This window comes from Centropristis striata, chromosome 16 (assembly GCF_030273125.1).
Source record: "Centropristis striata isolate RG_2023a ecotype Rhode Island chromosome 16, C.striata_1.0, whole genome shotgun sequence".
Classification (NCBI taxonomy): Eukaryota; Metazoa; Chordata; class Actinopteri; order Perciformes; family Serranidae; genus Centropristis; species Centropristis striata.
Window position 1 is genome coordinate 20,518,427 of NC_081532.1, and position 25,872 is coordinate 20,544,298.

General features: G+C 38.9%; 2 protein-coding genes and 1 long non-coding RNA gene across 3 annotated transcripts; 2 read left to right on the forward strand and 1 right to left on the reverse strand.

Moving 5' to 3' along the window:
- Positions 1-901: 901 nt before the first annotated feature.
- On the forward strand, positions 902-7,757 carry LOC131988446 (G-protein coupled receptor family C group 6 member A-like). Its single transcript, XM_059353557.1, has 6 exons — positions 902-1,180; positions 1,273-1,585; positions 1,910-2,731; positions 4,683-4,907; positions 4,992-5,109; positions 6,832-7,757. Exons 1-6 carry the CDS (start codon positions 981-983, stop codon positions 7,755-7,757), a joined length of 2,604 nt encoding a protein of 867 aa, XP_059209540.1. The 5' UTR covers positions 902-980.
- Positions 7,758-9,482: 1,725 nt separating this feature from the next.
- odc1 (ornithine decarboxylase 1) lies at positions 9,483-15,284 on the reverse strand. Its single transcript, XM_059353488.1, has 11 exons — positions 15,138-15,284; positions 13,356-13,504; positions 12,986-13,120; positions 12,564-12,737; positions 12,246-12,418; positions 11,931-12,147; positions 11,759-11,842; positions 11,473-11,635; positions 11,247-11,362; positions 10,933-11,147; positions 9,483-10,823 (listed from the first exon to the last, which is right to left on the reverse strand). Exons 3-11 carry the CDS (start codon positions 13,085-13,087, stop codon positions 10,685-10,687), a joined length of 1,383 nt encoding a protein of 460 aa, XP_059209471.1. The 5' UTR covers positions 13,088-13,120; positions 13,356-13,504; positions 15,138-15,284; the 3' UTR covers positions 9,483-10,684.
- Positions 15,285-15,330: 46 nt separating this feature from the next.
- On the forward strand, positions 15,331-16,782 carry LOC131988365 (uncharacterized). The gene is made up of 2 exons (XR_009395872.1): positions 15,331-15,471; positions 15,953-16,782. It is a non-coding gene; the product is annotated as an uncharacterized LOC131988365 (long non-coding RNA).
- The last annotated feature ends 9,090 nt before the right edge of the window (positions 16,783-25,872 follow it).

A 25,872-nucleotide genomic window follows, 5' to 3' on the forward strand; every position in this document is an offset into this window, starting at 1 on the left:
ACTGGTCTAGAATGGTTGAATAATGTATAATGCACAATGCACTATGTATCACATTTTAATCATATTGTCTTTCAGATATTGTCTGTGAAGAGTGATGTTTGTCATAAAGGGCTGTGTACTATGAATAAAAAAATTACCTTTTCTTGGTGAACACTGCAGTACTCCACCTCCTTGTACCTGGAAAGTTTTTTCCCCTGGAACGTTCACTATTTGGACCAAATGGCAACAAACACAGAGAAACAATCAGCTCGTTTTAGGCAGAGGATGAAAATAAATATATAAATAAACACTACCATAACATATATAACAGCTACAAAATAAAACATAGTTAACCATAATCTAAAATGCCAGGTGGATTTAAAAAAACAAATTTTGTAACAAGACAATATAAACCTTATCCTTTATAAATAAAGGATAATTTGTTGCCTAAATTAAGCTGTGAAGTGAAGTCAAAGGCCAACAATTTCATGATAAACTATTACTAATGTTCTGGATGTAATGTCTCAGATTACAGAGGTTATTGAATTCTTAAATGTAAAATATGTTGTAAATGTAAGTAGAACTAGCTGAGTGTAGTGAATATTTAAGAATATAGGTATATGTATCAACATGTTCCTGTTACTACAAGATATAACAGTAACATGTTGATACATATAGATTATAAACAGCCTTTTATAAATGTCAACCAGTTGTTGAGGTGTCAAAGATGTGTAAGAGTTTGCCTCAACTTCCCCATTCTGTTTGATTCAAGATTTCAAGATTTAATATTGCCTTATTTGTCCCACAAAGGAGAAATTCAAACTCTGCATTTTAACCCATTTTTTTTAGACACCAGTGAACACACCATGCTTAGATGCATTGGATTAACATTTCTGCTCGCCCGGAAACATGCAAATGATCCAGTCTGACTTCCAACAAAGAGTAATTATATAACAGGTGTTGACCAGACAACCGTTAATGTTGGAGAGAGGAACCAATGCATGCATGTGTTTTACCTCTGTGTATCCATGATGTTCCTGCTATGTTTATGTGTGAGTATCATGAGCATATTTTGTTCTTGTTCAGGAGACATTGGTCTTCTACACGCATACTCTCCTGGGGACGTCATCATTGGAGGACTTTTCCCAATTCACTTAGAATCAAACCGGAGTGAATCTCCTACACCACTCTCCTGCAGCGAGTAAGTACGCTCTTGTTGATGTTAGTCCATTCACTGGACTGTAATATCAATGAATCATTTCAGGAATTCCATCTGTCTGACTGTTTCTGCAGCTATGATATCCGAATGTTTCTTCGCACTCAAGTGATGATATATGCCATCAGAGAAGTAAACGAGCGCACACCAAGGGTTCTACCCAACATCACCCTAGGATATGACATCTATGACACTTGTGGAGATGTCAGCTTTGCCATCAGAGCAACACTTCAGTTGCTGAAGAACCAGTCGGAGCCTAAGAGCTGTTTAGTACCTCCAAACTTTCAGTCTGCTTTATCTGAACCCAACACAAAGGCAGTGATAGGTGAAAGGTATTCGGAGGTGTCAATAGCTGTTGCACGAGTTGTTGCTCTGTCGTCAGTTGCCCAGGTTTGTCTTCTCTTTATTTGATAGTGTTATCAGTTAGAATGCAAAATATTTTCAGTGCCTGCATTGATTGAGGCCAAGATTATGAGAGAATTCCTATGTCTATTAAAGATTAAGAGAACCATGTTGTTTGAACTTAGAATGGGGTATGTCTTGCCATGATGCAGTGGAGAGTCTGGGGTGTTTGGTATCTACATTCAGTCAGGAATAAGAACTTCTACACAGTATCAAATAGATGCTGCAATATAATAACGTAGGATGATTTGCAATCTTGTTGCAAGCAACATGCGGAACAGTGTCCACATGATGTATTTCTGTTTGTTCCAGATTAGCTATGCTTCAACAAGCGAGCAGCTCAGCAGGAAGTTGAAGTTCCCCACTTTTCTGCGAACCATACCCAGTGACGAATATCAGACAAAGGCCATGGCTGAGCTGGTGAAGAAGTTTAACTGGAAAACAGTGGCCATAATAGGAAGTGATGATGAGTACGGGAAGTACGGCAGTGATAAGCTTGTAACTTTCATCAGGGAAAAAGAAGATATCTGCATTGAATTCGTTGACATCCTGCCAGGTTACTTTTCCCGCAGAAATTCCCAAAGCTATGACAAGTTGAATAAGCTGCTGGTCAATATAAATAAATCCTCTGCTGAGGCCATCATTGTGTTCACAAAGGACGCCAATGTTGCATTCCTCATGGAAGAAGCTATAAAATGTAGACTCAACAGGACTTGGATTGCAAGTGATACATGGTCCACCTCCTCAAAGGTCTCTGCCCTGCCAGGCATAGAGATGGCCGGGGAGGTTTTCGGATTCGTCTCTAAGAGGAAGGTTGTGCCTGGTTTTCAAGACTACGTCATGTCAATGTTCAACGGGACGTTCAACGGGACTTTCAACGGGACGTCCAACGCCATCCTCCAACATTACCTGACTCAGTATCCACTTTGTTCCAATCATTCTGAGATTGAGACTAACTGCCCACTACCAAACATCTTTCAGTGTATGAACCCAAGGTCCTTAGCTAAATGCATCGACCAGGATGAATCATACAATATCTACTTAGCTGTTCAAGTCATTGTTGAGGGTCTCAGGCGCCTGCTAAAATGTGACAACCACCGATGTGAACGAACCAACAAATTTACTGCCTTGGAGGTACAGTAAAGTGACATATATGACCGATTTTACATTACTCGTGCATGTTTTCACAGTATACCTTTAAGATTTATGGATTTGCATTAATTTGTTTGATGAGAAGTTTGATACCTCTTCAGCTGTTTTGGGGGAAATTGATTTTACTCATCTTTTACTAAAAAAAAAGAAAAGAAACATATTTAAACATATTTATTTTTTTTAGTTATTGACAGAATGTTTTGTGTAAAAATTTAGTGAACCAAGCCTGGGACAGATGAGGACATTTGACCAATAATACAGCAACATATGCACCAATTATTTCCCCCAAAAAATTGATACAAAGTGCAAGTGTAAAAAGTAATGGGATGAGCAGAGTTTCATGCGGTAGAGTTTATTCTCGTACAGAAGACTTAACCCGAGTCAACTGTCCGGACCAGGATTGACTGAAGAATTCTCAGTTCGGCTACACTTTTTTATACCATGCAGACCATACAACCATTTCTCCATCCCCCTGTTTGCCATTGAATTGCCTAGCTACAAGCTTTATTTGCGTCATAACACACACGCTTGAACCATAGACTGTATATAAATAATGGACATAGTCACCGTGACGTCACCCATTGGTTTGTGGACTGCCCATTGGAAGCATAGAGTTCAGTGTCACACTCGTCGCCATCTTGCATCGCCATCTTGTTTCCGTTACGGGGAGCAGACCATATTTGGACTGCGGAGGAGCGAGAGGGATCTGACGACACTGACTACACGCCTCTCTACACCTCAACCTGACTATGAGAAGTCCCTGCCAATTCATGTTAGCATTAACTGGGATGTTAGTTTTGGCTAGCAAAATACAAAACAAAATGTACGTTACTTACCTAAGAAAAATGAACAGCGACTCCTTGGAGTGTCTGTAAGTCCAACCAAATGCTGAACAAACTGAACAAATTACTGAACAAAAGGTTCAAATAAACTGTCATTAAGTGAAAATACAGTGAAAGGGTCAAAGTTATGAGACCAAACCGCTAAACATCCTTTTTTAAGATCTATATAACGTTATATATAACTTTATTGACACGTTGCAGTGTATACGCATTGTTCTGCTTTCTCTCCTGATGACGACTGGCTTTGTTAGCCACCTGTCAATCAAACATAGCCACGCCCCAAATCATACAATTCTTTATCTTCTATTTTCTTCTAAATGGGGCCATTATTTGAACTAACTAGCGATTGAGAACATAGTGTTGTCCTAAAAAAAAATCTGAGGTAATAAATCAAGTAAGAACTTTTCTCATTTTGCATTGAAATGAATGGACAGAATTTTTTGGCAGCCAAACTTAGCGCCCCCTGCTGGAATTTTCGGTAGAATGCAGCTTAAGGCACTTCCTGGTTTGCCTCCCTGCTCAGACCCGGAGGTTGCCGCCTGGCTTGAACCCCTTGCTGAACTCTCAAACCCTTCACCGAGTGACGCCATTATTTATGGTGGGGCCTGCATGTGTTTTTTTTTAAAAAGGGATCATCAATCAGTTGTTACTTGGTAAAGCATCAAAGAATCATTGTCCAGTTCTTACCCGGCCTTTACCTAGCCTCATTAAAGAATCACTGCCCAGCCCTTCCCCCGACTCTTATCTAACTTCATCAAAGAATCATGTGCTCCTCTACGGCCATGGCTGCCCATGCCTCTGGCTTTAACTGTGTGATTAATTACACATAGAGGCTTAGCCTATGGCCCTATCCCTAGCTGTAACTATGTGATTTATTCCATCTGGTTATTAAATACAAACATTACTACACACTGCTCCAGTTTTTTCTTCCAATAATGTCTCTATAATATTCTAGCTTTCACTGCACATTCCTAACATTTTTGGTAGTCTCTGATATGCTCTCTATTGTTTTTAAGTTTTCAACAACAGAGGCAATAATAACAAAATGTCTTTCATTCAGCATCACTGTACTTTTGTTTATTTGTCCACAGCTTCTCATGGAAATAAAGAAAGTAAACTTCACTGTGAACACCACACAAATATTCTTTGACTCTAATGGAGACCCTCTTAGTTTAGCATATGATATCTTACGTTGGGACATGACTGATATCAAACAGCCAGCACGCATAAAAACCATCGGAGAGTACTGGCCTAATGGAAAAGATGGAGGAATCAAAGTCCCAGATGATCTTGTTAGTCATTTTTGCAATGTGACGGTAAGGTCTAAATGTCATCACATATTTATTTTTGCAAAATAATCTATGAGTCATATTGTACTGATACTGTTGTGTCTTTTAAAGGTAACGGTTTACAACTGCTATAAAACGTGTGAACCAGGGCACGAGTTGCAAAAGAAAAAAAACACGTGCTGCAATGATTGTGTTCAATGTGAAGATGGAGATTTTTCCCCAGGAAATGGTAAGTCTATCTATCTATCTATCTATCTATCTATCTATCTATCTATCTATCTATCTATCTATCTATCTATCTATCTATCTATCTATCCTTATCTTTCACTGCAATCTCATTTTTATTCTACTGTTTTATCTGCATTATTCCATTGGAGCTTATTTAATCGGCTATTTTAGTTTTAGTCTCTTTAATTCCAATGTATATGACTTTTGTGTCATACGGACAAATTTATTCAGATCCCCTGCTACAGCAAAGACAAAAAAATAGAAAAACTATCCCCTTTTGTGACTTCACCTCCACCCCGCGATCATTTTCATACTAGAACATATATGTACCTGTTTGGTTATCTAATAGATACATACATACAAGCAGGACTTTAAATTGGCACCAGCCGCAGAAATGATGAGACGTCAGTGTTGCCAGATTGGTCTGGAACTAATCCTACATTACCCATGGTTAGGGTTAGAGTTAGAGTTAGTTCCCATGAACACTATGTCATGATGTGTCATACGACCATTGGCTACGTGCCTAGTGTGCGTGGAATCGGTTACGAGGGAGCTACACTTAAGAGAAGACAGTGCAAAACAAAACAAAGGGGCGGAAAGTAGTAGTAGTAGTAGTATTAGCAGTAGTAGTAGTAGTAGTAGTAGTAGTAAAGTTAACGTAGGAAAGAAGAAGATTAAAAAAAATATAATTTTATAATTTTTTGTTAAATTTTATATAGAGTTCTTTTTGTCATTTTATTATTAAAAACAAACAAACATGGAGATATTTACCTGGAGTAAAAAAAAAACAGAAGAGCAAAAGAGGAAGGCTGAAGACACAGGGGACCATGGAGATGAAAGAGGAGGGGGAAAGAAGAAAACAAGGACTTTTTATTTGAAATGGCTGTCAGGTCGTGAGTGGTTAGTATTTGACAAAGAAATGAATAACATGTACTGTAAGAATTGCCGGTTCTACACTAAAGACACACTTAAAACGAGCAATTTTGTGGTTGGAACAAACAATTTCAAAGTGGAAGCTGTAAAAAGATCACAAAATTTGGCTCGTGGAAAATCTGATTGGCTGGTAACTTTAAAAATCTACTGTTTGCTGGTGATCAAAAAAGTTCATTTAAAGCCCTGCTTACAAGGTTTAATTACTGCAACTAGACTTTGGACTGCCCCAGGTACAAACTGAGCACAATATTTCTGAGTGTACCCCCGTAATGTTAAAGTTATAAACCACAATAAATATGGTAATTATATCATGTTTTAAGGTGATTTATTAGACTATTCAGAAAACAAAAAAATGCGATGCCAGCAGTTATGCTGGCATAGTAGGGTTCAATACTTTTTTTTTCCTACCTTGTTATTCTGAATGTCTAAAGAACACTTTGCATTTGCTTGCATTCATTTGAATATATTTTGGATAACTTACTGGTCTACCAGCTGAACTGTTACCTGAGAAGCAGCAACTCGTATGTGTCCTCTGTGGGGGACCGGACACTGAGGCCTTTCTTTCAAACACCATGCACGCAGTTATTTTACGATGTGGTTACTGGGCTCTTTAATTAACACACATGGGGGTGCGACCAAACAACACATCTTTATGGCAGTAAGGGAGATAAGTGATAAGTAAGATAGGTAAATGCAAATTTATTGCAAAGTGGTTACATAATATACATTTTCAGAACGATATTTACTCTTTCTGAAATACACTTAAAAAGTATATTTGCTGCTTCTGCAGGTGAGGGCTGTAAACACTGCAGTCCAAACGAGTATTCAACTCCACAGAGGGACGGCTGTTTGAAGAAAATGGAAAAATTCCTGGAGTGGTCGGATTACTTTGTTATCTTCCTGAGTTTCTTAGGAGTCTTTGGCATAATTGTTACTATTGTGTTTGCTGTTTTGTTCACAATCTATCGTAGAACTCCCATTGTGAAGGCTGTTGGAGGTTACTTGTGTTTCTTGGAGCTTTTTTCCTTGCTGGTCTGCTTCTGCTTGACATTTAGCTTCACAGGAAGACCCACTGATGCTTCCTGCAAGGTAGGCCTGCCTCTCTTTGGTATAGTCTTCTCCCTCTGCATCTCCTGTATCCTGGCCAACCTGCTCCAAATCTTAGTAGGCTTCCACTTTGACCTGAAGGCAGGGTCCTGGGTGAAGAGGCTAAACCAGCCACTGGCTGTGGTGGTTACTGTCACTGGGATCCAGCTGGCCCTGTGTGTGTCATGGCTCTGTTATTATCCCCCAACTCATCATGAACTGAACTCTGACAAGACCCTCGACCAGCGGTGTCAAAAAGGCTCTGATTTATTTTTTGTTGGCATGTTAGGCTACAACGCTTTCTTGGCCCTTCTTTGTTTCCTGTTTGCATTCAAAGGTAAACAGTTGCCAGATCTGTATAAAAATGCACGCTTAATCACCATTAGTATGCTGCTGTACTTAATCGTTTGGATTTTCTTCATCCCGATTTATATTAAAAAATTTGGCACAGACCAACGAGGCATTGAAAGCGCAGCCATTCTCATTTCTACCTACAGCATCCTCGGCTGTCACCTGGCCCCAAAGTGTTACATTATGGTGTTCAGGAAAGAGATTAATAATGAGAACGCCATTACCGAGCACATCAGGAAGCATTATGAGCAAAGAGGCATGGCTGTGGTGATATCATAAGCAGGAAACAAGTAAATATGTATGCCAAAAAGCTCTATGTTAAAGGATTTTTTTGTCAGTTTTTTCCCCTGTAAAAGTTTATTTTGAAATTGATGTTTCAAACCACTTATGTTCATGGTAAAATTATAAACTCATAAACTTAATGGGTAACAATTATCCTGAAAAATAATTGTGAAATACGAAATCATGTGAAATCATAGCATCATTGATGTGTATAATGCTGCCAGAAATCCTACTTTACTACTGTAACTACAACTGCTTGTAAATTATGGGATTTTTCTCTCTCCAAAAAATGTATATTTTTTCTGATCTTTACTACTTTACTACTCAATGTTAATTGCACAAAAAATGTGTAAGTGTATGTAAATATTTTATTTAGATTTATTGAGGTCAAAGGTCAAGGAAATGTCTGCAAATGAATCTTGCATGTGCAAAGTTGCCACTGGCTGGCTTACAGTCAGTTTTGGATCACTTTTGCCGGTTCCTAGGCCAGATAAAGGAGGAGGGTTGGAATTGTGACAGATGACACGTGCAGTTCTAAACATATTTAGGGTGTTTTTTACTGTCTTTTTGACATTTTTGTTTGGTGAAATGCCGTGTGATTTTTCTAATGTAAAATATGTGCCATGGCACAAAAGAGGTTGGGAAACACTGAGTTAAATAATGTACAGTGCACATTAGTGTACTATGTATTATTCTAATATTGTAAAGAGCGCACTATTAAAAGTCTTCAGATATGAAATGTCTGGGAAGAGTGATGTTCATCATGAAGGGCTGTGTACTGTGAATAAAAAAATGAAATTTTCTTTGTGAATACTGCAGTACTCCATCTCCTTGTTCCTGGAAAGTTTTCCCCTGGAGCGTTCACTGTATGGACCAAATGGAAACAAACACAAAGACACAATCAGCTCAATTTAGGCAGGGTTTGAAAAATAAATATATAAATAAACACTACCACACACATAAAAGCTACATAATAAAACATAATTAATCCCAATCTAAAATTCCAGATGTAAGATGTAACAGTAACATGTTGATATATATTATAAACAGCCCTTTATAAAGGATCGGATATTACTTAAACTATACTAAATAATTAAATCAAATTATTTAATGGATGTAGTGACTCTCTGGACCAAAGCGTATCTGTTATCTTCTTAGATTGGGTATGTTATCTAATTCTTCCAACTTGCATTGTGTAAAATCTATAAAAGGTCAGGATTTATTTTATTACAATCCAGACACAGACAAGGATCTTTTAGACCTCATGTCCCATTTTAGGAAAGGGGTTTACTTTCAGCTGATGATTCTATACTGGCATGCAAAATAAATTATTTTGCCTGAAACACACTAGTAAGTAGAAGAATAAAACAGTGAAAACAAGGAAATGAATCATGAGTGTGTTTACATGGACATGAATTAACCATTTATTAGGCTTGTGTACAAATTATGGATGGTGTTTACATGCTAAAACATATAAACAAGATATATATATTTTTTAAAATCATGAAGGGATTTTTGTGCTTTTGTAAACACATTCCATGTCTGAGCTGGAATAATTGAGACATTGCAATGTCACAGGCAGCAGTAGTTAGACCCAGTTCCTGCTGCAAACACTAGATGGAACTCTTGAAACATGTCAATAGTGTTCTATGGGTCATAGCACTATACAAGCATTTTTATTAAAATATTGTCCCACATGTACAAAACACACAACGTCCATAATTTGGTTCTGCACCTAATGCTTTATTTATTAAAAAAATACAAAACTTTCAAAAAAGTTTCCATAGGAAAGCATTATGAATTTGCAATCCCGTCTCTTTCGTATCCACTTGAAGTGTCTGGTTGTTGCCTTCTACAAGCTACAAAACATAAAAAATAAAATAAGTAGGAGAAGAGGAGAGGCGCAGTCTGCTTCTTGAGTCCCTGTGTTTGAAGTGTTAATCTTTAAGATTTGGTTTTGGTGCCACCGATAAGGTCAGATGACCAGGACATAGATGAGGAGCAAATGATTAGCCGAAATATCTGCATCTTTAGTGCGGTCTGACAAATTGTTTGAAATGCTGCAGACAGACGCACACTATATGGTGATTTTGACATGCATGATGTTGTACATGCATTTCCTGTTAGTTTGTGTGTGTGTACCTTTAAATATTACAGTTTTGCATTGGAAAGAATAACTACTGAAGGAAAAAAATAAATAGAGAAAAAAAAAAGTATTTCTTCATATGTTAACATCTTGAGGATTAACACTTGAGAGGTTCTGTACAGAAGTGGAGATCATGGAAAAGATAAATATAAACATAGCAGCCATTTTTTGAGGAATTAAATCACCCCTCCAACCACCTCTTTGCACGTTACAAACTAGAGATGTGTCTGCAGGTCGGTCAGGACTGGAGACTGCATAAGGTGGAAGCAATCTGCTAATATTCCTGTGATGTATTAAAATAGCATTGTTGACCCTTCATCTCTTGGACTTTTGCTACAGTTTCAAGTGTTGTGAGTCCTACTGGTGAAGGGGAACATTCAGTCAGTTGTTTTGTTTTTCCCTACACTATTTCAGTTGAGCAAATAGTTGCGTCACGAACTACAGTACTCCAGTTCTTACAGTCATTCTCCCAAATTAGGGCAGGAAGACTGAAGCAACAAGTTCAAGTACAGAGTTGCTCTGTAACACTCTGGAGCACACAGAGACACTCAGAGTGTGATTCAGCCTCATTTCATAGAGGGTTGATCCCCGCTTCCATACAGAACACAGAAATGTGTGCAACAACATGTTCCTCTCATTCTCCTGTCAAGTAACTGGCCTTGAAATTTCACGTACATTTGGGTAGAAGAAGGAAAACAGAACCCTCTTCAATAATTAACAAAAAAAAAAAAAAAGGATGCTAGATCTGGAGAACATTGCTGCAGCAGACAGAATGTGTTTAAACCACGTGGGCCTGGCAAGGCTTAGTGGGCATCTCCAAGCTGCTCTCTCGGCCACAGCAGGCTGGCACTTCAAACAGACAAGACTCCTCCGCAGGAGCTGGCATGCCCTGGGAACAGATCTGCTGCACATGTTGCCTGTAGGAGACAGTGCGGGTAAGAGTTAGAAAGATTTCTCTAATCAGACTTACTTATTAATGTGATCCATTATTAACCACTCCTTTCGGCTTGTGTGACATCTACTCACCAGGCAGTGCGGGACATGACGTAGTGGATGTCAGGCCTTTGGAAACCGTTAAAGGTGGAGGCAGCGGCCACGGTGTAGGCGCCCATGTTGTCAAAGACCAGCCAGTCTCCCACTTGCAGGTCAGGCAGGCTACACTGCTCAACAATACGATCAAGACCATCACATGTCGGGCCCCAGATACTGCAGGTGTACATGGCCTCATCTGGCTTTGGCTTCTATTAGTATAAAAAAGGGGGTGGAAGACAAACTATTACTATTTGTTTCACCTTTTGATAAGAAACTTTGACACTTTTCAATCCTTGAGTTCCACTTACCTTATGTAGTGTTGGCAAACAGTGAGCGTGGTCATAGAGTATACAGTTGAAGGATCCATACACTCCATCGTTGACATAGTACATCAGAGTCCTATCATTGGTCCCTTCGTCTTCCTCTGTGAAGAAAGCATCAATAATTTTACTGAGATATGTTACAAATTTGCTTTCAGAATAAACTATTTTTTGCCAAAATTAGACATTTTTTCTGACAACAAAAGGCAGTTACCATCAGATGCTGACTCGTCGTCTATGATGACCTTCTTGGCAATAATGTTGACAACCAGAGTGTAAGCAGAGGCCACATAAAAGCGGCCTGGCTCAGCAATGACCTTAATACCAGTGTCAGCAGGGAAATACTTGTCCAGAGCTGGATTGATTACTGCTGTGATCTAGCAAGGGGAAAAGGTGTCCACAGGTAAATATCAGACAATGAAAATACTTTATCTTGAGTTGGTACTGTGTTAAGTACATTTAGCTGCAACAAGTGGAAGATGAAAAAAAATGCAGGATACCTCTTCAAATTTAAGTTCAGTATCCTCTGAACCAGGGAAACCACCTCCAATGTCCAACAGGTCCATGTTGAAGCCCAGCTCATCCTAGAGTTCACAACATTCAGAGTCAGTTTACTTTGCTGAGTAAACTCCTACATAAATTAGTTGTAAATGCATTTCTCTCTCAACTCACCCCCATATCGAAGACACAGCGGGCATCAGCGATAGCCTGGGTGTAGGTCTCGGGATCAGTGCAACCGCTGCCAACATGGAAGCTGACACCAATCACATCCAGCCCCAGTTCTTTAGCCCGCTCCAGAAGACCTCGACAAGCTTTCAGCTGGGCCCCAAACTTCACACTCAGGCGACACACTGCTTTTGAGTCATCTGTGGCAATACGCAGCACCAGCCTGGACAAAAAACAAAGGGTTAAATATTAAAATGAATGCTGATAAAATAAAATAAAATACCACTGAAGCTCTCGTTATGGGGGGGTAAAATATCTCACTTGGCATTCTCATGACAGCGGGCCACTTTCATGAGTTCCACTTCGCTATCAAAGGTCATCATCTGGACCCCATGGGCAGACGCATACTTGATCTGAGAAACTTGCTTGCAGGGGTTGGCATAGATGATTCTGCTTGGATCCACTCCCAGAGACTGAACCATCTGAATCTCAGTCTAGAGGGGGACAATGCCAACAGTCAGCAAAAAAAAGTGCTAATATAAAAACATGAGCTGCCACAATGTAGTTTCAGCTAATCATCAAGAGAGCTTTGTATTGTGTTATTTTGAGAACTGCTGTGGGAATTTTCCAAAAACACACCTTGCTTGCACAGTCAAAGCCAGCTCCCAGGGATGCCAGAGTCATAACTACAGCCCGGCTGTCGTTGCATTTGACAGCGTAGAAAGGAGTGACTCGAGGCAGGGCCCTCACCCAGCGCAGGTGTTTCTTTAGTACATCTCCCAGGTCACAGACGTAGAAAGCATCCCGGTCATCCTGTGAGGGAGACGATGGAAAAAGGGTTTAACCAAAACATTTTCCAATGTAGAATATGACATACACTGCAAACACCATGTGTGTCACATTCAATGTGAATATACAGTTAAAACAGCTCAGACAATCCAATTCCAGTAACATGAGCAAAAGTGTAGTTCAACAGCTTAGTTGTATCCTTTTGACACTCATCATTGAACAAATGTGGCCATCTGTGTATTCACTAAACGATGTCAGCAAAGGACACTTACCGTCATGGATGACTCATTGATTTTCTGCTCAACAATATCCCGGGCAGAGAATCCCTCCTCAAGGAAAGAGAAGTCAAACTCGGTGGGACTGACAGTGTTCATGGTCAAAAGTCCTTTTGATTAGTCACTAGGAAACTGAAAGACAGGACATATTGAGATTACATTCAGCTTTGAGAACACAGCGTCTTTTGTGTCCTTGAATACTAAAGTCCACTTTGTTCCCAACTCATGGGAAAGTCTCAAATGGTGCAAGTGTGAGCAATTCTCAAAGCATTGTACTTTACTGAAAGCTAAGTACATGACAGTGTTATCTGTAACATGACAATGCAGCATTGGATCAAGCTGAAAAAGCACACAGTGAGACACTTACTTGGATATGAAAGAGATGAAATTTAGTGCTGATGTTCCTCAGGTGCAGAGAAGCCAAGGTGGCTCGCCAGTGAAGTTAAATCCCTTCAGATAAGACTCAAGGCCAGGGCCTGCTGAGTAGCCAGTGTGCGTGTTCCTACAGTGATGATTCTGTAAACAAGGGCATTTAAGAGTATTTGAACATACAAGGGGAAATCAGGGAAGAAGTTGCAGATTTATCTGTTAGAGAGTTTACATTTTTCAACCAGCTCTGATGGAGATCTGTAATGGTTGAAAGATGTTAGCCTTTTTAATGACACTTCATATTTAATTCCTAGTTTATATTATTTCATATATTTGGAGTGCATTTATGTTGTTTTTTCTGCATTTCTATACATTTTTGATCTAGGGTTTTATAGGCCTAAACAGAGTAAGCAGTCTTCTCCTTTTCTTGCATATCGTCACACTGTTAAAATAATTGCCCAAGTCATTTTTTGTCAAAATTGGGTTTTTTTTTGCCCAAATCATCTCCTCATGACGCTGGCCACCTATGGTAAAATCGCCTACACCCTCAGTTGATCAGATCATGTGATTTTACCCCTTTAAGATAATGGCCTATGTCAAGTGTGTGACCTAAGCAGATTTATTATGCCTATTTAACTATGACATGGAATGTGTCATGAACATTAATGACACTTTGAAGTAACATTAATGCTCATGATACTTGTCATGTCATGTTTCTGACAGGCTTGTGTGACTCTTATGTAGACACCTTCAAAATAAAGTGTTACCATATCTTGTTTAAGTCACAAAGGCATGTTCAAAAAGTCATTTATTTCTCTTAAGTTACATAATTTACACACAGTGTTATTACTATGCCAATAGCAATCTTTTGTTACATCTTTTTTTGAGTGAAATGATCAATAAATGTCATATGTTACACTTTTGGTTAAGTTTTTTGTGTTTCCTGCAAAACTTGAAAAAACGAGTTTTTACATTATTTTAACATGATGACGATATAAATGTGTGAACTGCTAGGAATTTTATTGTTATACACTTGAGTTACGAAATATTCTATAAAAACCATTATATGGCCCACAATTGACAAGACTTGAGTTATGCCAAAGATATCCACACCTCTAGTGTTTAAAAGCGCTCCATTTTACAAGTATGTTATAATCGGTACTTGACACACCATCTGTACGGAAAAGTCATTGAAAGGACCAAGTGTTTAAACCCCGCCCACTGCAGATTTAATCCAGTTACAAAGAAGATCCGCCTTCAACTTGAAAGAATGGCAGGAAAATGAACCAACCAGCGACTGAAGAATAACGCCGACGTCAATATGCCGGTTCCGTGTAGAGCTCTTTGTGCCATGAGGCGATTTAGCATTACTGGTAACGTGGTTTAGCAAAGTTAACATAGCGAACTCAAAAGCTTGTTGAGCGGAACGTAAAAATACAAAGTCTATCGCTCTTAAAAGGTTATAACCATGGGCGGACGTTATGCCGGCTAGTTAGCAAGAATTACTTAATAATTGCTGAATACCGTTAGTTAACCATCTCCCTGTCACACGGGCCACGTCGTAATGTTAGGTTACACTAGAATGCGATTTATTATTTTCGTAAAATTGACGTTAAGGTGGAATAGCAAGCACACACAACCCTAATAAGACCATTTCATTGTCCCTTTTAAGCCGCCATAACGGAACCAGCCTGCTAACGGTAGTCAACGTCATGTAACGTAAAAGCATTTAAGCTCAAATGTGACTTTACTTGAATGATTCGAGAAATCCGACACTTACCTTAAAAAGCATTTACAAAGAGTGTGTCCATGAGACCAGAATGCTGGGATAAAAAAAATGTTGGAGGTGTCGCCTCTATCGGGACTGAAACTAGAGTGGAAGCCGGTAAAGGATCCCGTCAGTATTTATAGAGAGCTTGTTACTACGGCAACGCAGCCAGCTGGAACCGGTCTCCCATCCACGTATGAACCGGTTTTGGCTTGTCACCTCATCCACATGGCGGGGAAGACAGACAGACAGACAGACAGACAGGGACCGCTAGACAACGACTTAACACACAAGATTACACAGCCAGTTGAAGCCGACTTTATGTCTAGGAAAAGACTGCATAACGGTAAATACAAGACACCCACCTGTTAACTAGTTAGTACTCACTCTGTGTGGTCATATAAGTGATATAGTCTGGTCTGGTCCAGCTTTGACTTCTCATGTAAAATTGATAATTCTCATGTTATTATTATTATTATTATTATTATTATTATTATTATTATTATTATTATTATTATTATCCAGCTCAGTAATCTATGAGCCGTGGTTTAAAAAAGAGAAAGGAACAAGGCCGGCTCTACAGTGGGGCAAGAGGGGGCCAAGCCCCCTTAAATAAATGTCTTGCCCCCTCAAATAAAAATTTTAGAAGTTGAGAAAGCACATTTTAATATACTCAAAAAATGTATATACATTACAATTTGGCAAAATTATCTGTAGTAGCGGAAAAATTGCCGAAAAAGGGACACACGATACACAATTGTTGGTTGAAATCTGGAAGACGGATGTTTTATTTTATTTTACTCATTTATTTTATTTTTATTTTTCAGTTTCCCCCCCTGAGGGATTGCCACCTTATTTTGGTTCAGGGGGTGTGCGTGCCTCAGTGACCTTAAGAGCTAAACCAGCAGGAGCTTAGTCTTCAGATGGGACACCCAAGTTGGACAGGTCTGAAGGTAGACGCCTGACAAAGTGCAATCCACTTCTCGGAGTTGGACACATAGACCCCTTTCAATTCATCGTTACTATAAGCACAGGAAAAAAAAGTGCTGGAGCGTGATGTGTACACATGATGCCCCCTTCACATTTCTGACTGCCCCCTCATACATGCCTGCCTAGAACCGGTCAGCTACCACGCCCCCGTGGAGAAGATCTGTGAGAAACTAAAGAAGAAACTAAAGAAGAACCGGCCCTTATCCGGGGCCGCGACCCGGCCCCGGATAAGCGGAAGAAAATGGATGGATGGATGGATAGAACCGGCCCTGGAAAGGAAAGGAAAGGAAAGGAAAGGAAAAGAAAAAAACAGAAAAAATCTTTACTAGAAAAAATGGATATTCTCTGAGATAAATATTGTTCTGTATTGTTCCCTTTGGCAGGACACTTCAGTGAAATAAATACATGCAGATTTGAGCCTTTAAAAAGTGTAAGTTAGACAGAAAAGTGACTGTAGGCAGTATGCAATTACTCATGCCTGTTACAATGAAGTCAGTCAGTGGTATGCTTCTTTTTCATCCAGCTTTTCCTTTATCATCTTTGACCCTAGGCTGAAATAAAAAAAATAAAAATCAGAGGAAAAAAGGGGTATTCTCTGAGATTTATATTGTTCTGAATTGTTTCTTTTGACAAGTGACCAAACTGAAATAAATACATGTGGATTTGAGCCTTTGAGAAGTCTATTGGAATACTTCACCAGCAAAGTGACTATTTGTAGGCCTATATGCAATCACCCACATATGTTACAATGAAGTCAGTAGTGTAGTAGTGTTTCATTACCATTCAGTTAAGTAATCTATGAGCCTTGGTTAAAAGAAAAATCGGAGAAAAAAAGTGACTATCTGTATACCTGCAATCAGTCACCCCTGTACCAATGGATTCTGGAAGAAAATTGCTTTTCTCACATGCCTCCACGGTGAATGGGGGAATCTGAAAACCACGAAAAGTCTCATTTATCCAGTCTTATGCTCACTATTTCCTAAACACATGGATTTTTGCTAAAACCTTACTATCTAAAATAGTTGTTTGGTGTCTTCTTGCATGAGTATAAACAAAGCCTGTGCAGGACTGTTACTCATGCAGAGAAATCAGGAACATGTATCACACCTGTGCAGAAGTAGATAGTAAGATTTTAACAGAAATGCATGTGGTTATGAGATTTATCCAACGCCTGTTGTGTGAGAGTTTGTAAACTGATGTTTTCATACTAAATGTGGATTTTCTCAATTTTCAGATTCTTCATTCACTGTTGAGACGGCCAAAAAACTCGAAAACTTCTTTCAAGTTAACATAGGTTTTAAAATAAAGCTTCTCTTTTGATGAAGTCCAAACATTGCCAGTGCAAGACTTGTGTAGGGATATGGAAAATTATGTTCTGATAAAGATTAATAGCTGAAAAGATGATTATTTATTTATATTTATATACAGTAAACACAGTATATACAGTTTACTTCTCATTTCACTTCTTCATCATATTAAATCAGATGTAACTGTAGTAATAGGAACAAACCAAATCATTTTTCATGAAAGCATTCCACATAAGGGTGACAAAGTAAAACAACAGTTTCATGTGTCCTATTTCAGGATTCCCAGCACCCTGCTGACTTCACTTCTCCAATACAAGTTGTCAATGGCCAGCTGTAATGGAATAAACCTTCCATGCGATTGTGTTAATCCCAGAGATGCTCACTCACACTGTCTGGCCCTGACTGACAACATGCATGGCCTCAATGTTGTGACCAGAATTCTTGACCTGCTTGATGGGATTAAAGGAGATCACAAGATGACTCAGACACGATGTCAACACAGACACATATGTCACAACAGCTCTGTAAAGCCAAGTTCTATAAGTGTAGATATACAGTTTATGCATTTTAAATATCTATATCCTTATAAAAAAGCATGTGCGCCTGTAAGCTGCTGAGAATATAATAAGCAAAAAGTCTCCAATGGTACAACTATTTAAGTGATTTTTTCATCCAGACTCATCAGATTCCCGTCCCCAGACATGTCCCCCTTCCTGCACAGTCTAATCAGTCCAATGGTTGGTTTCATAGACATTTGGTTCGAAAGCAGACATTACCAAATGGAGGAAAAAGAAGAGTCTGGTTAGTGTGACCAAACAGTACATGTGGAAATGTTGCACAGGCATCAGTTCCAGGACACTAACAGCAAGCTTCAGGGTTTCATGAGGACCACATATCTGTGGGCTGTGCTTAATATCTTTTCCAGGTCTTGAGGCCACAATCAAGATGGCAGTCACATCTTTGCACAACGGGGTTTCCATTCAAGTCTTCTGCGCGGCTGCTGAATGAAGTCATGTTTTCCAAGAGGTTTAATTATGAAAAAGTAAAAAGCACAGCCCTTTCAAAATGTTTAAATGAGATTAAGCGGTAATTTTGTAGGATGACATAATCCGCAATCATTTTCATACATTGCAGATTTTTCCTTATAGACCTGCCCTGACTTTGAACTCGTTCTAGCAGGCCTCGGCGTCCTGTGCAGACCCACGCCTGTCAGGAAGTGGGCCTACACTTGGGGGCTAATTCATTTTCAACAGATGTTTATCAGCTTGTTCAAAATCACAAGATCCCAAACACGTATTACATAGAAAACCCAAGTTAGATTGTTTCTCTTGACTCCAGTAATTTCCGTATGTTTCTGTTTTCGTCTCTTTTCCACCAAATGTCTGTCTCTACCCTCTCCTTCACCCCTCTCTTTCTCCTCCTCTTGTAATGTCTATCTCTCGCTCTGTGTGGACTTTGTGTTATCATTACTGTGGACCATTGTGGCCTAACCCCCACATTTACAAGGCCTCACAAAGGACAAGGATGATGATTGTTATTGGCCACCCACAAGATACAGTGCAGTGTATCGGCCTTGGTGACTGTGTGCCATGTGCATTACTGTGTCTGGTCTTCTACTTCTCTTCACTTCATTGTTCGCTCATAGTTGGAATGCCACAGTCAGTGGTATGTTCCTTTACCATCCAGCTCAATGTGCATACTGTAACACACATCTACATAACCGTGTCCCAACACCAAAGTTCTACGATGGCGTATAATTATTGGGAAACAAAAATCGTAGATAAAACACATTTTATGAGAAAAAAAAACTGGGATAAATATGGAGATTCTGAACTAAAATCAGGATTTTTTTACGAATGCAAAATCTGACTGCAAAGTCAAATTTGTGAAAAAAAAACAACCTTTTTCTACTTAACACACTTAAACGACACATTTACAAAAAACTTTTTTTTTAGTTATTTTATTTTAATCTAAAAAAATATCTGATTTCTGGTAAATTTCTGGCTGTTTAGTATAATTTTTTCTCAAAAATGTGTGAGTTTTTTTCTCATAAATGTACCACTTTAATCTTAAACAATATAGTTATCTCTGTCAGTGTCTGCTCCGCATCTGTGTTTAAAAAAAGACAGAATTACTTAAATATTTGGTTCAACTGAAACAACCTGGTCCTACCATGAACATGCGTTTGTTCATAAGAGGTTACCAGGAAAAATCCATGAAGTGTTGACCTCAATATACCTGAGCGTTTTTGTCTGGTCCAGAAAGCTGCTTATGAGACCGGAGGTCTTAGTGTCTCCCTCATGGCTCCAGGCCGGTCCAAGCAGATGGTACCTGTGGTGTTGTTTTACTCTTTTGACTCGGGTCAGTGTGACTTTGATGGAGTGAGCCCCCAGCAGCATGTTGACACACTGATAGCCTAATCAACTTAAAGCTGTGATGACGTTGAAGACTCCAGCTGGTGCAAACACGTGGACACTGAAGCATGACTGGCCTGAAACACAGACAGGAAGTGCACTGGTTTAAACTGTATTTCAATCTCTGACAGGGATTGTGAGAAACGGGTTACAAGTAGTGGGATAACATACAATGCTTAACAAATGTATTAGACCACCGAAATGTGTCACACATGTCCTAAATGAACAGCATCAGTAACTATGAAAATCATTTTTTATGTTTTTGTAATTGTTAATACACCAGTATGTAGACGCTCTTTAACCAAAATGATATTTTTAATGCTAAAATATAATTATTGTTGTTTAACAGAATCCCTGTAAAAAATAGTAAAGCACAGTATTATTTCTTGATTAAGATGTCAAATTATAATTATTTTCCTGCATTCCTTAACAGAAAAATGAGTTTTAGTAGTTGAATGTTATGTTGATTAATTTCTGATTTATCAGAGAAGCCCAGTGAGCCTGCTCAAATCTGGCTATAGAAAGGTGAATTCGGTTTGTTATTTGTCAAATAAATAACAACAACATTTTAGTTTTAAACAAGCTTTCTCAAATATTTATGTTTTCTCGTTTTTATGACAGGTGGTCTAATAAATGTGTTAGTACTGTATTAAATCTATTCAAAATGCAAAATATGAGTATCTGTATTCTGTTACAGTTTCATTTAAATTGGTGGTATTCTGAACGGTCTTAGAATAGATTACTAGAAGGGATAACATTATTACCCGTGCCAAGGAGGTTATGTTTGTTTGTCCGTCTACCAGCAGGATTATGGAAAAAATTACTGTTAAATTTTAATAGAAACTTGGTGGAAGGGTGAAGCATAAACCAAGAAGAACTCTGATGTGAATAAAGAGGCAGATAGGCGACACTAATTATTTTTACTTTAGTTAACATTGTGCCATTGTGGCTTTGGTAAAGGCCTTTTTAATTAGTGCAACAATTTGTGCACCTGCCACAGGACACGGTCAGGAATGTGTTTCTGGCATGCAAGTGTAAGTAATGCCCAGATAAAAGTAATCCAAAGAATTTAGAATAGTAATCTAACAGATTATATTACATGTATGTAGTCTGTAGTGAAATATATTTTAAGAGTAATCCTCCCAACACTGACCTCTCAGTTTAGAGACAAAGCTGTTGGTTTGAAGGCATAAAGAGATGCAACACATCAAACCAGAATGAGACTTTACTTACTGTGACTAAGACATTCCAAGAAAAAAGAGTGGAGGTAAATCAAGCTCTGTATTATCATGAAATACACAGACGATGGGTGACTTGTAATTAAGGTCATGCTGTAGTGTCTGGCAGGTTACCGCAATACCTTAAAAAAAAGTAAATTGAAGGTTTGGTGTTGTGGTTCTCTGCTGACTGGACTCATCCATAGTCACTTCATTCACAGGCGCAGTACTCCGGCCTTCTTGTCCTCACTCTCTGAACTACACACATACAGACATTGCACAATCTTAATAGTTTTTTACAGGTCACTGGTTGAACTATGATTGCATAGTGATGGAATGTATCAATGAATCACCACCTCCAGTACAGGGAACGCTCCTGCCTTCCCTGTCTTTTTGAATGTTATCACTGTGGCCACAAGCCAATTAAAGTTTTAGAGTAAATGCTGAAACCTGACGTACAGTAAAGTTAGAAAATGACTCAATAACTCCAGTGACACAGCAATATTTACCTCAAATTGCTAACATTCACCAAAACTATAGCAAAATGACCAAGCAAGGTTGTGTCTTACTGCTTAACTATTCAGATTTTTATTTTGTATGTTTAAAAAAGTGTTTCATCTTCATCTATTTCATCAATGCATGATCTGAGTTGATTTTGTGACTTCTTGCTGTGTAAACTTGCATTTTTATAGTCATGCTTATTGCTTATTCATGCTTATTTTTTTTAAATGTCTTGTGATAATATGTATTGCAGCTCCAGCGTGTCTTGTATGATTGTGTGTGTGGAATGTGAAGGTCAGAATGAACTTAAAGGTTGTTACAGGGCCTTGTACTTACTGACTTGTTACAAAGTCAAAAAACAGACATGATACGATGTTATAAAACCTCACTGTCCACACATGGCAGTTACAGAGACACATTGCATTTGTCTGTCCAACCACTGTGAGCTGAAGGACACAAACCTATTCTGTCTTCTGGAGCTGGTATCTCTCTGCTTTTTATTTTCAGGTGGAATCTCAGTGCTGAAACATCTGGATCATGCCTGTGAGGAAGAGAATAAAGAGTATATTTGAAATCAGTTGCACTCAGAAGTATAGGACAAGTAGTTGTTATACAAAATGGCAGTCTTTCAGAGAAGAAGCGAACATCAAAATTGTATATTTCTGTAGTAAAAACCTTTTAAATTATCATCCTGAGTATATTAAAAATATTCAAATATAATGTTCATTCATTCATTCATTACCATTAACCGCTTATCCGCAATCGGGTCGCGGGGTGCTGGAGCCTATCCCAGCTGTCATTGGGCGAGAGGCGGGGTACACCCTGGACAGGACGCCAGACTATCGCAGGGCCAAATATAATGTGATATTCACAATTAATGATCAAAATACTACATTGAACAAGAAGTTGCAGGCAAAAACTGTTTTTGTGCTTTGAGATTTTGGCCTATTTTGCTTCCCTGACATGTCTTCTTTCAAAGTAGAGTAAAGAAAACATGCAAAATACACAATAAGTGTTTATTTTACTACACTTTTCCTATTAGCATCTGTAAATTTATTCTGAATTCACCAAAAGTTAACATAGATACAGCCTATTTGTATATTTAAACAGAACATTTCAGGAAATTTGTAATACAAAAAAATCTATCTATAAAAGCAAGAAGTGTGCATGTGTGTGTGTGTGTGTGTGTGTGTGTGTGGCTTGTGCATGGCACGAAGGTGTGCTTCCTCGATTTTGAAGATTTTTGAATTACATTTTCAAAATATCATTATTTACGTGGGACGTGTTGCGGCACTGTTTCCGATCGGACACCTTTTAGGGGAGCTCCGCCCCATTGTGTGATAGGCCTACACCTGGTCAGTAACACAATTCACTCTGGATTTCCACGCCTGACTCATCTCATCTGTAAGTCTATTTAGCCTACCTATCTTTCAGAGTTTTAAAGTGCGCTACAAGGTTCGATTTTCCAAAAATATTCGAATAGTTTCCAGCGAATATCAATGTTCAATGTGTATGTGCTGGATGGTGTGCGTACCTCATGAAAAGTAAGTGTTTTATGGAGTATGCGGTCTGCATGTAATGTGCAAATTCTGTTATTCACATCCATCTGTTTGTGCTGCATGTAAACTTATTCCCTCCTATATCTGTGTCTGTGTATATGTCTAACCATGTTGAATGATTAAGTTTCTTTTTCTTAAAATAACTATTTCTGTGTCTCTTTATATCTCAATGTACATCCATGTATTACCCAATATACCCTTTGTATATTAACACTACGGCAGAGTATTATACCTCATTGTACATCTCACTTTCACACACAACCTCATTTGGCCATAATTGAAAAATCTACTTAATCTCCCACTATACGAATACATACTTCCTACGGGCACTGCACTAGTATTCTTAATTTAAGTTATCAACTGGGAAAGTTTCATGGTGATATTCACCTGTAGTGTCTCCCCTTAAAGCCCAATTCCAGTCTTTTTCTTTCTTTCTTTCTTTCTTTCTTTCTTTCTTTCTTTCTTTCTTTTTTTTTTTAGCCAAAATGTTGTTATAATGACATTTTTTGATCATGCAGCTGACCTACTTTCCCACTTGTCTGCTCTGTTCCTGGAGTGATGAGACGAGAGCTGTTTAATCTGGCTCTCTGCTGACTCATCATTTCTTCTTCAGAAGTGATCATATTTTCACTGGAAGATCTTTTGTGCTGTCCTGGGTTGGCCTGAAGCTCTGTGAACAGGCTGCGTCAGCACATTTCACTGCTTTGATCCTTTTGGGGGGAAAAGGCAGAGACTAAAGAGAAGGCTCACAGCTTCACATTCAGGCTGTCGTGGTTACTGTTAACACACTTATATTTGCTCTATGAAGCAAAAGTAAAAACCATCACATATATCTTAGGCCACTGACAGAGGCCTGCAAAGTTACAGCAAGTTGGCATGCACTTATAATAAATGTTAAAGAAAAGTCTCTGCAATGTCAGGGTCTACTGATGACCTCATCAAGGTTCAAGTACTTGACAGCCTCTGAGTAGGAGCTGTTTCAGAGCTGAGCAGGTCTGAAGTATCAGTAGTAGTAGTAGTAGAAAGGTAGAAAGTATACTTTCTACCTTTCTTGATGTGACAGACTGACACGGAAGTTGTTACATAGCAATATGATGTTTAGAGCTGCATACATTCACTGTCAGGTGGGAGGTGGATGGGTTATGAACCAGGAAACTTCCTTTGTGTCCCGTTGTCAGAAGTTATATCTGGAATAAACTTTTTTTTTTTCTAACCAGAACCCTAACCCTAACCCTTTAAGCATAACCCTGTTATTTTAACCTAACCTTAAACCAGTAGTTTTGGTGCCTTACCTTAAGTATTTAAAAGTTTTCTTTAAACACAACTTATACCCGTTTTCGACCAACCCAAACCTAGTTCTAATTTTAGTGCTGGTGCTGGTTCACATTTGGTTCAACTTGCCAACCCTCTAAGAAGCTGTTTGCCTTTCCACGGGCTAGAGAGCCTCGTCATTTCATCACATTCAATTGTCCCTATAAGTCGTCACAGTGAGCCAGCATGCACAATACCAGAGTTGAAGCACTTAGTAATTAACACCACATGACGTACAGCTGAGACTGATAATTCATAGTATTTGTTTTGTAGATATTTTTTAAGATAAGTTGTACAAGACATACTCATTTTGTATTAAATGAAAAGTGATCCCCTTAGTTATTACAGTTAATTCAGAGCATCTGTGTTTAAATTCCAAAATTCAAATAACAATCCATCTAATATCTCTCGATACATTTCACCCCAAAACAAAAATGTCTATTTCATGGATTTTCACGCTATATGAAAAGTCATGGGATAAGCTTAATTGTTATGATTCATCCTCTGGGAGAATAGGACTTCATGAACCTTTGTATCAATCCATCCAGTAGATATTTAAACATGTTGATAAAGAGAACAAGGGTTACAAATATAACTACAGTTCTGTGAATTCTGGAGAACTGCGCACCAGCCAGTCACAGTACTTTCTGTAGCTATATTTTGTGGGTACATCTGAGTATTTACCTTGATACACATAAAACAAAAAAAAAGTCTGACTTCTGTGTAGAAAATTCCCTGGATCTTCTGCACTTGTGAACCTGTACATCAAGTGCACTAGCACTCCTTTAACTGCCTCATAAACACAGTGATTGTGAATTAACCGGCATAGCTAACTGTGCACAGAGTGTCTGGTGCTTGTTGTAAGCAAACAGAGATCGCTAAGTGAACACCTCCTGCAGCAGCAGAACATACGCACTGTACTGGTACAGAGCTAACTGTTAGCCTATTACCAATTTGCAGACTGGACGCTAAGGGGTTAACATCCCCTCCGGCTCCAGCTGCAGCTGGGAGAGCTGGCCCCCGCAGTTCGTTAAGAAGAGTAAGAACAAGTCTCCAAAAATCTCCAATAACATCAGAAAAAGTCGCTGGATTTGTTGCCAGCCGCTTTTTTGGAAAAGTCGCTTAATATAGCAACAAAGTAGCTAAGTTGGCAACAGTGCTTCGCCGGCTTTTACAAATGGCGTGTGTTGTTGTGGGGTCGAGTACTATGTCACATCCTGCTTAGCGTTCTATCCAATCAGCAACCAAGCTTTTTTCTGGGGAGAGAAACAGCCCTGCTCTTCCACAGGGACAGAAAAAGTCCCGTCAAAAGACCGCTCCGGACGGATCATATTCAAAATAGGGGCGTTTCGGCGATTGAGACCCGCCTCATTCCGGGTATTGGGCTGTAGTGGAAACACCGGGGAATAGTCTCTTTTTAAATCACCAAGTCACAGATATTGAAATTG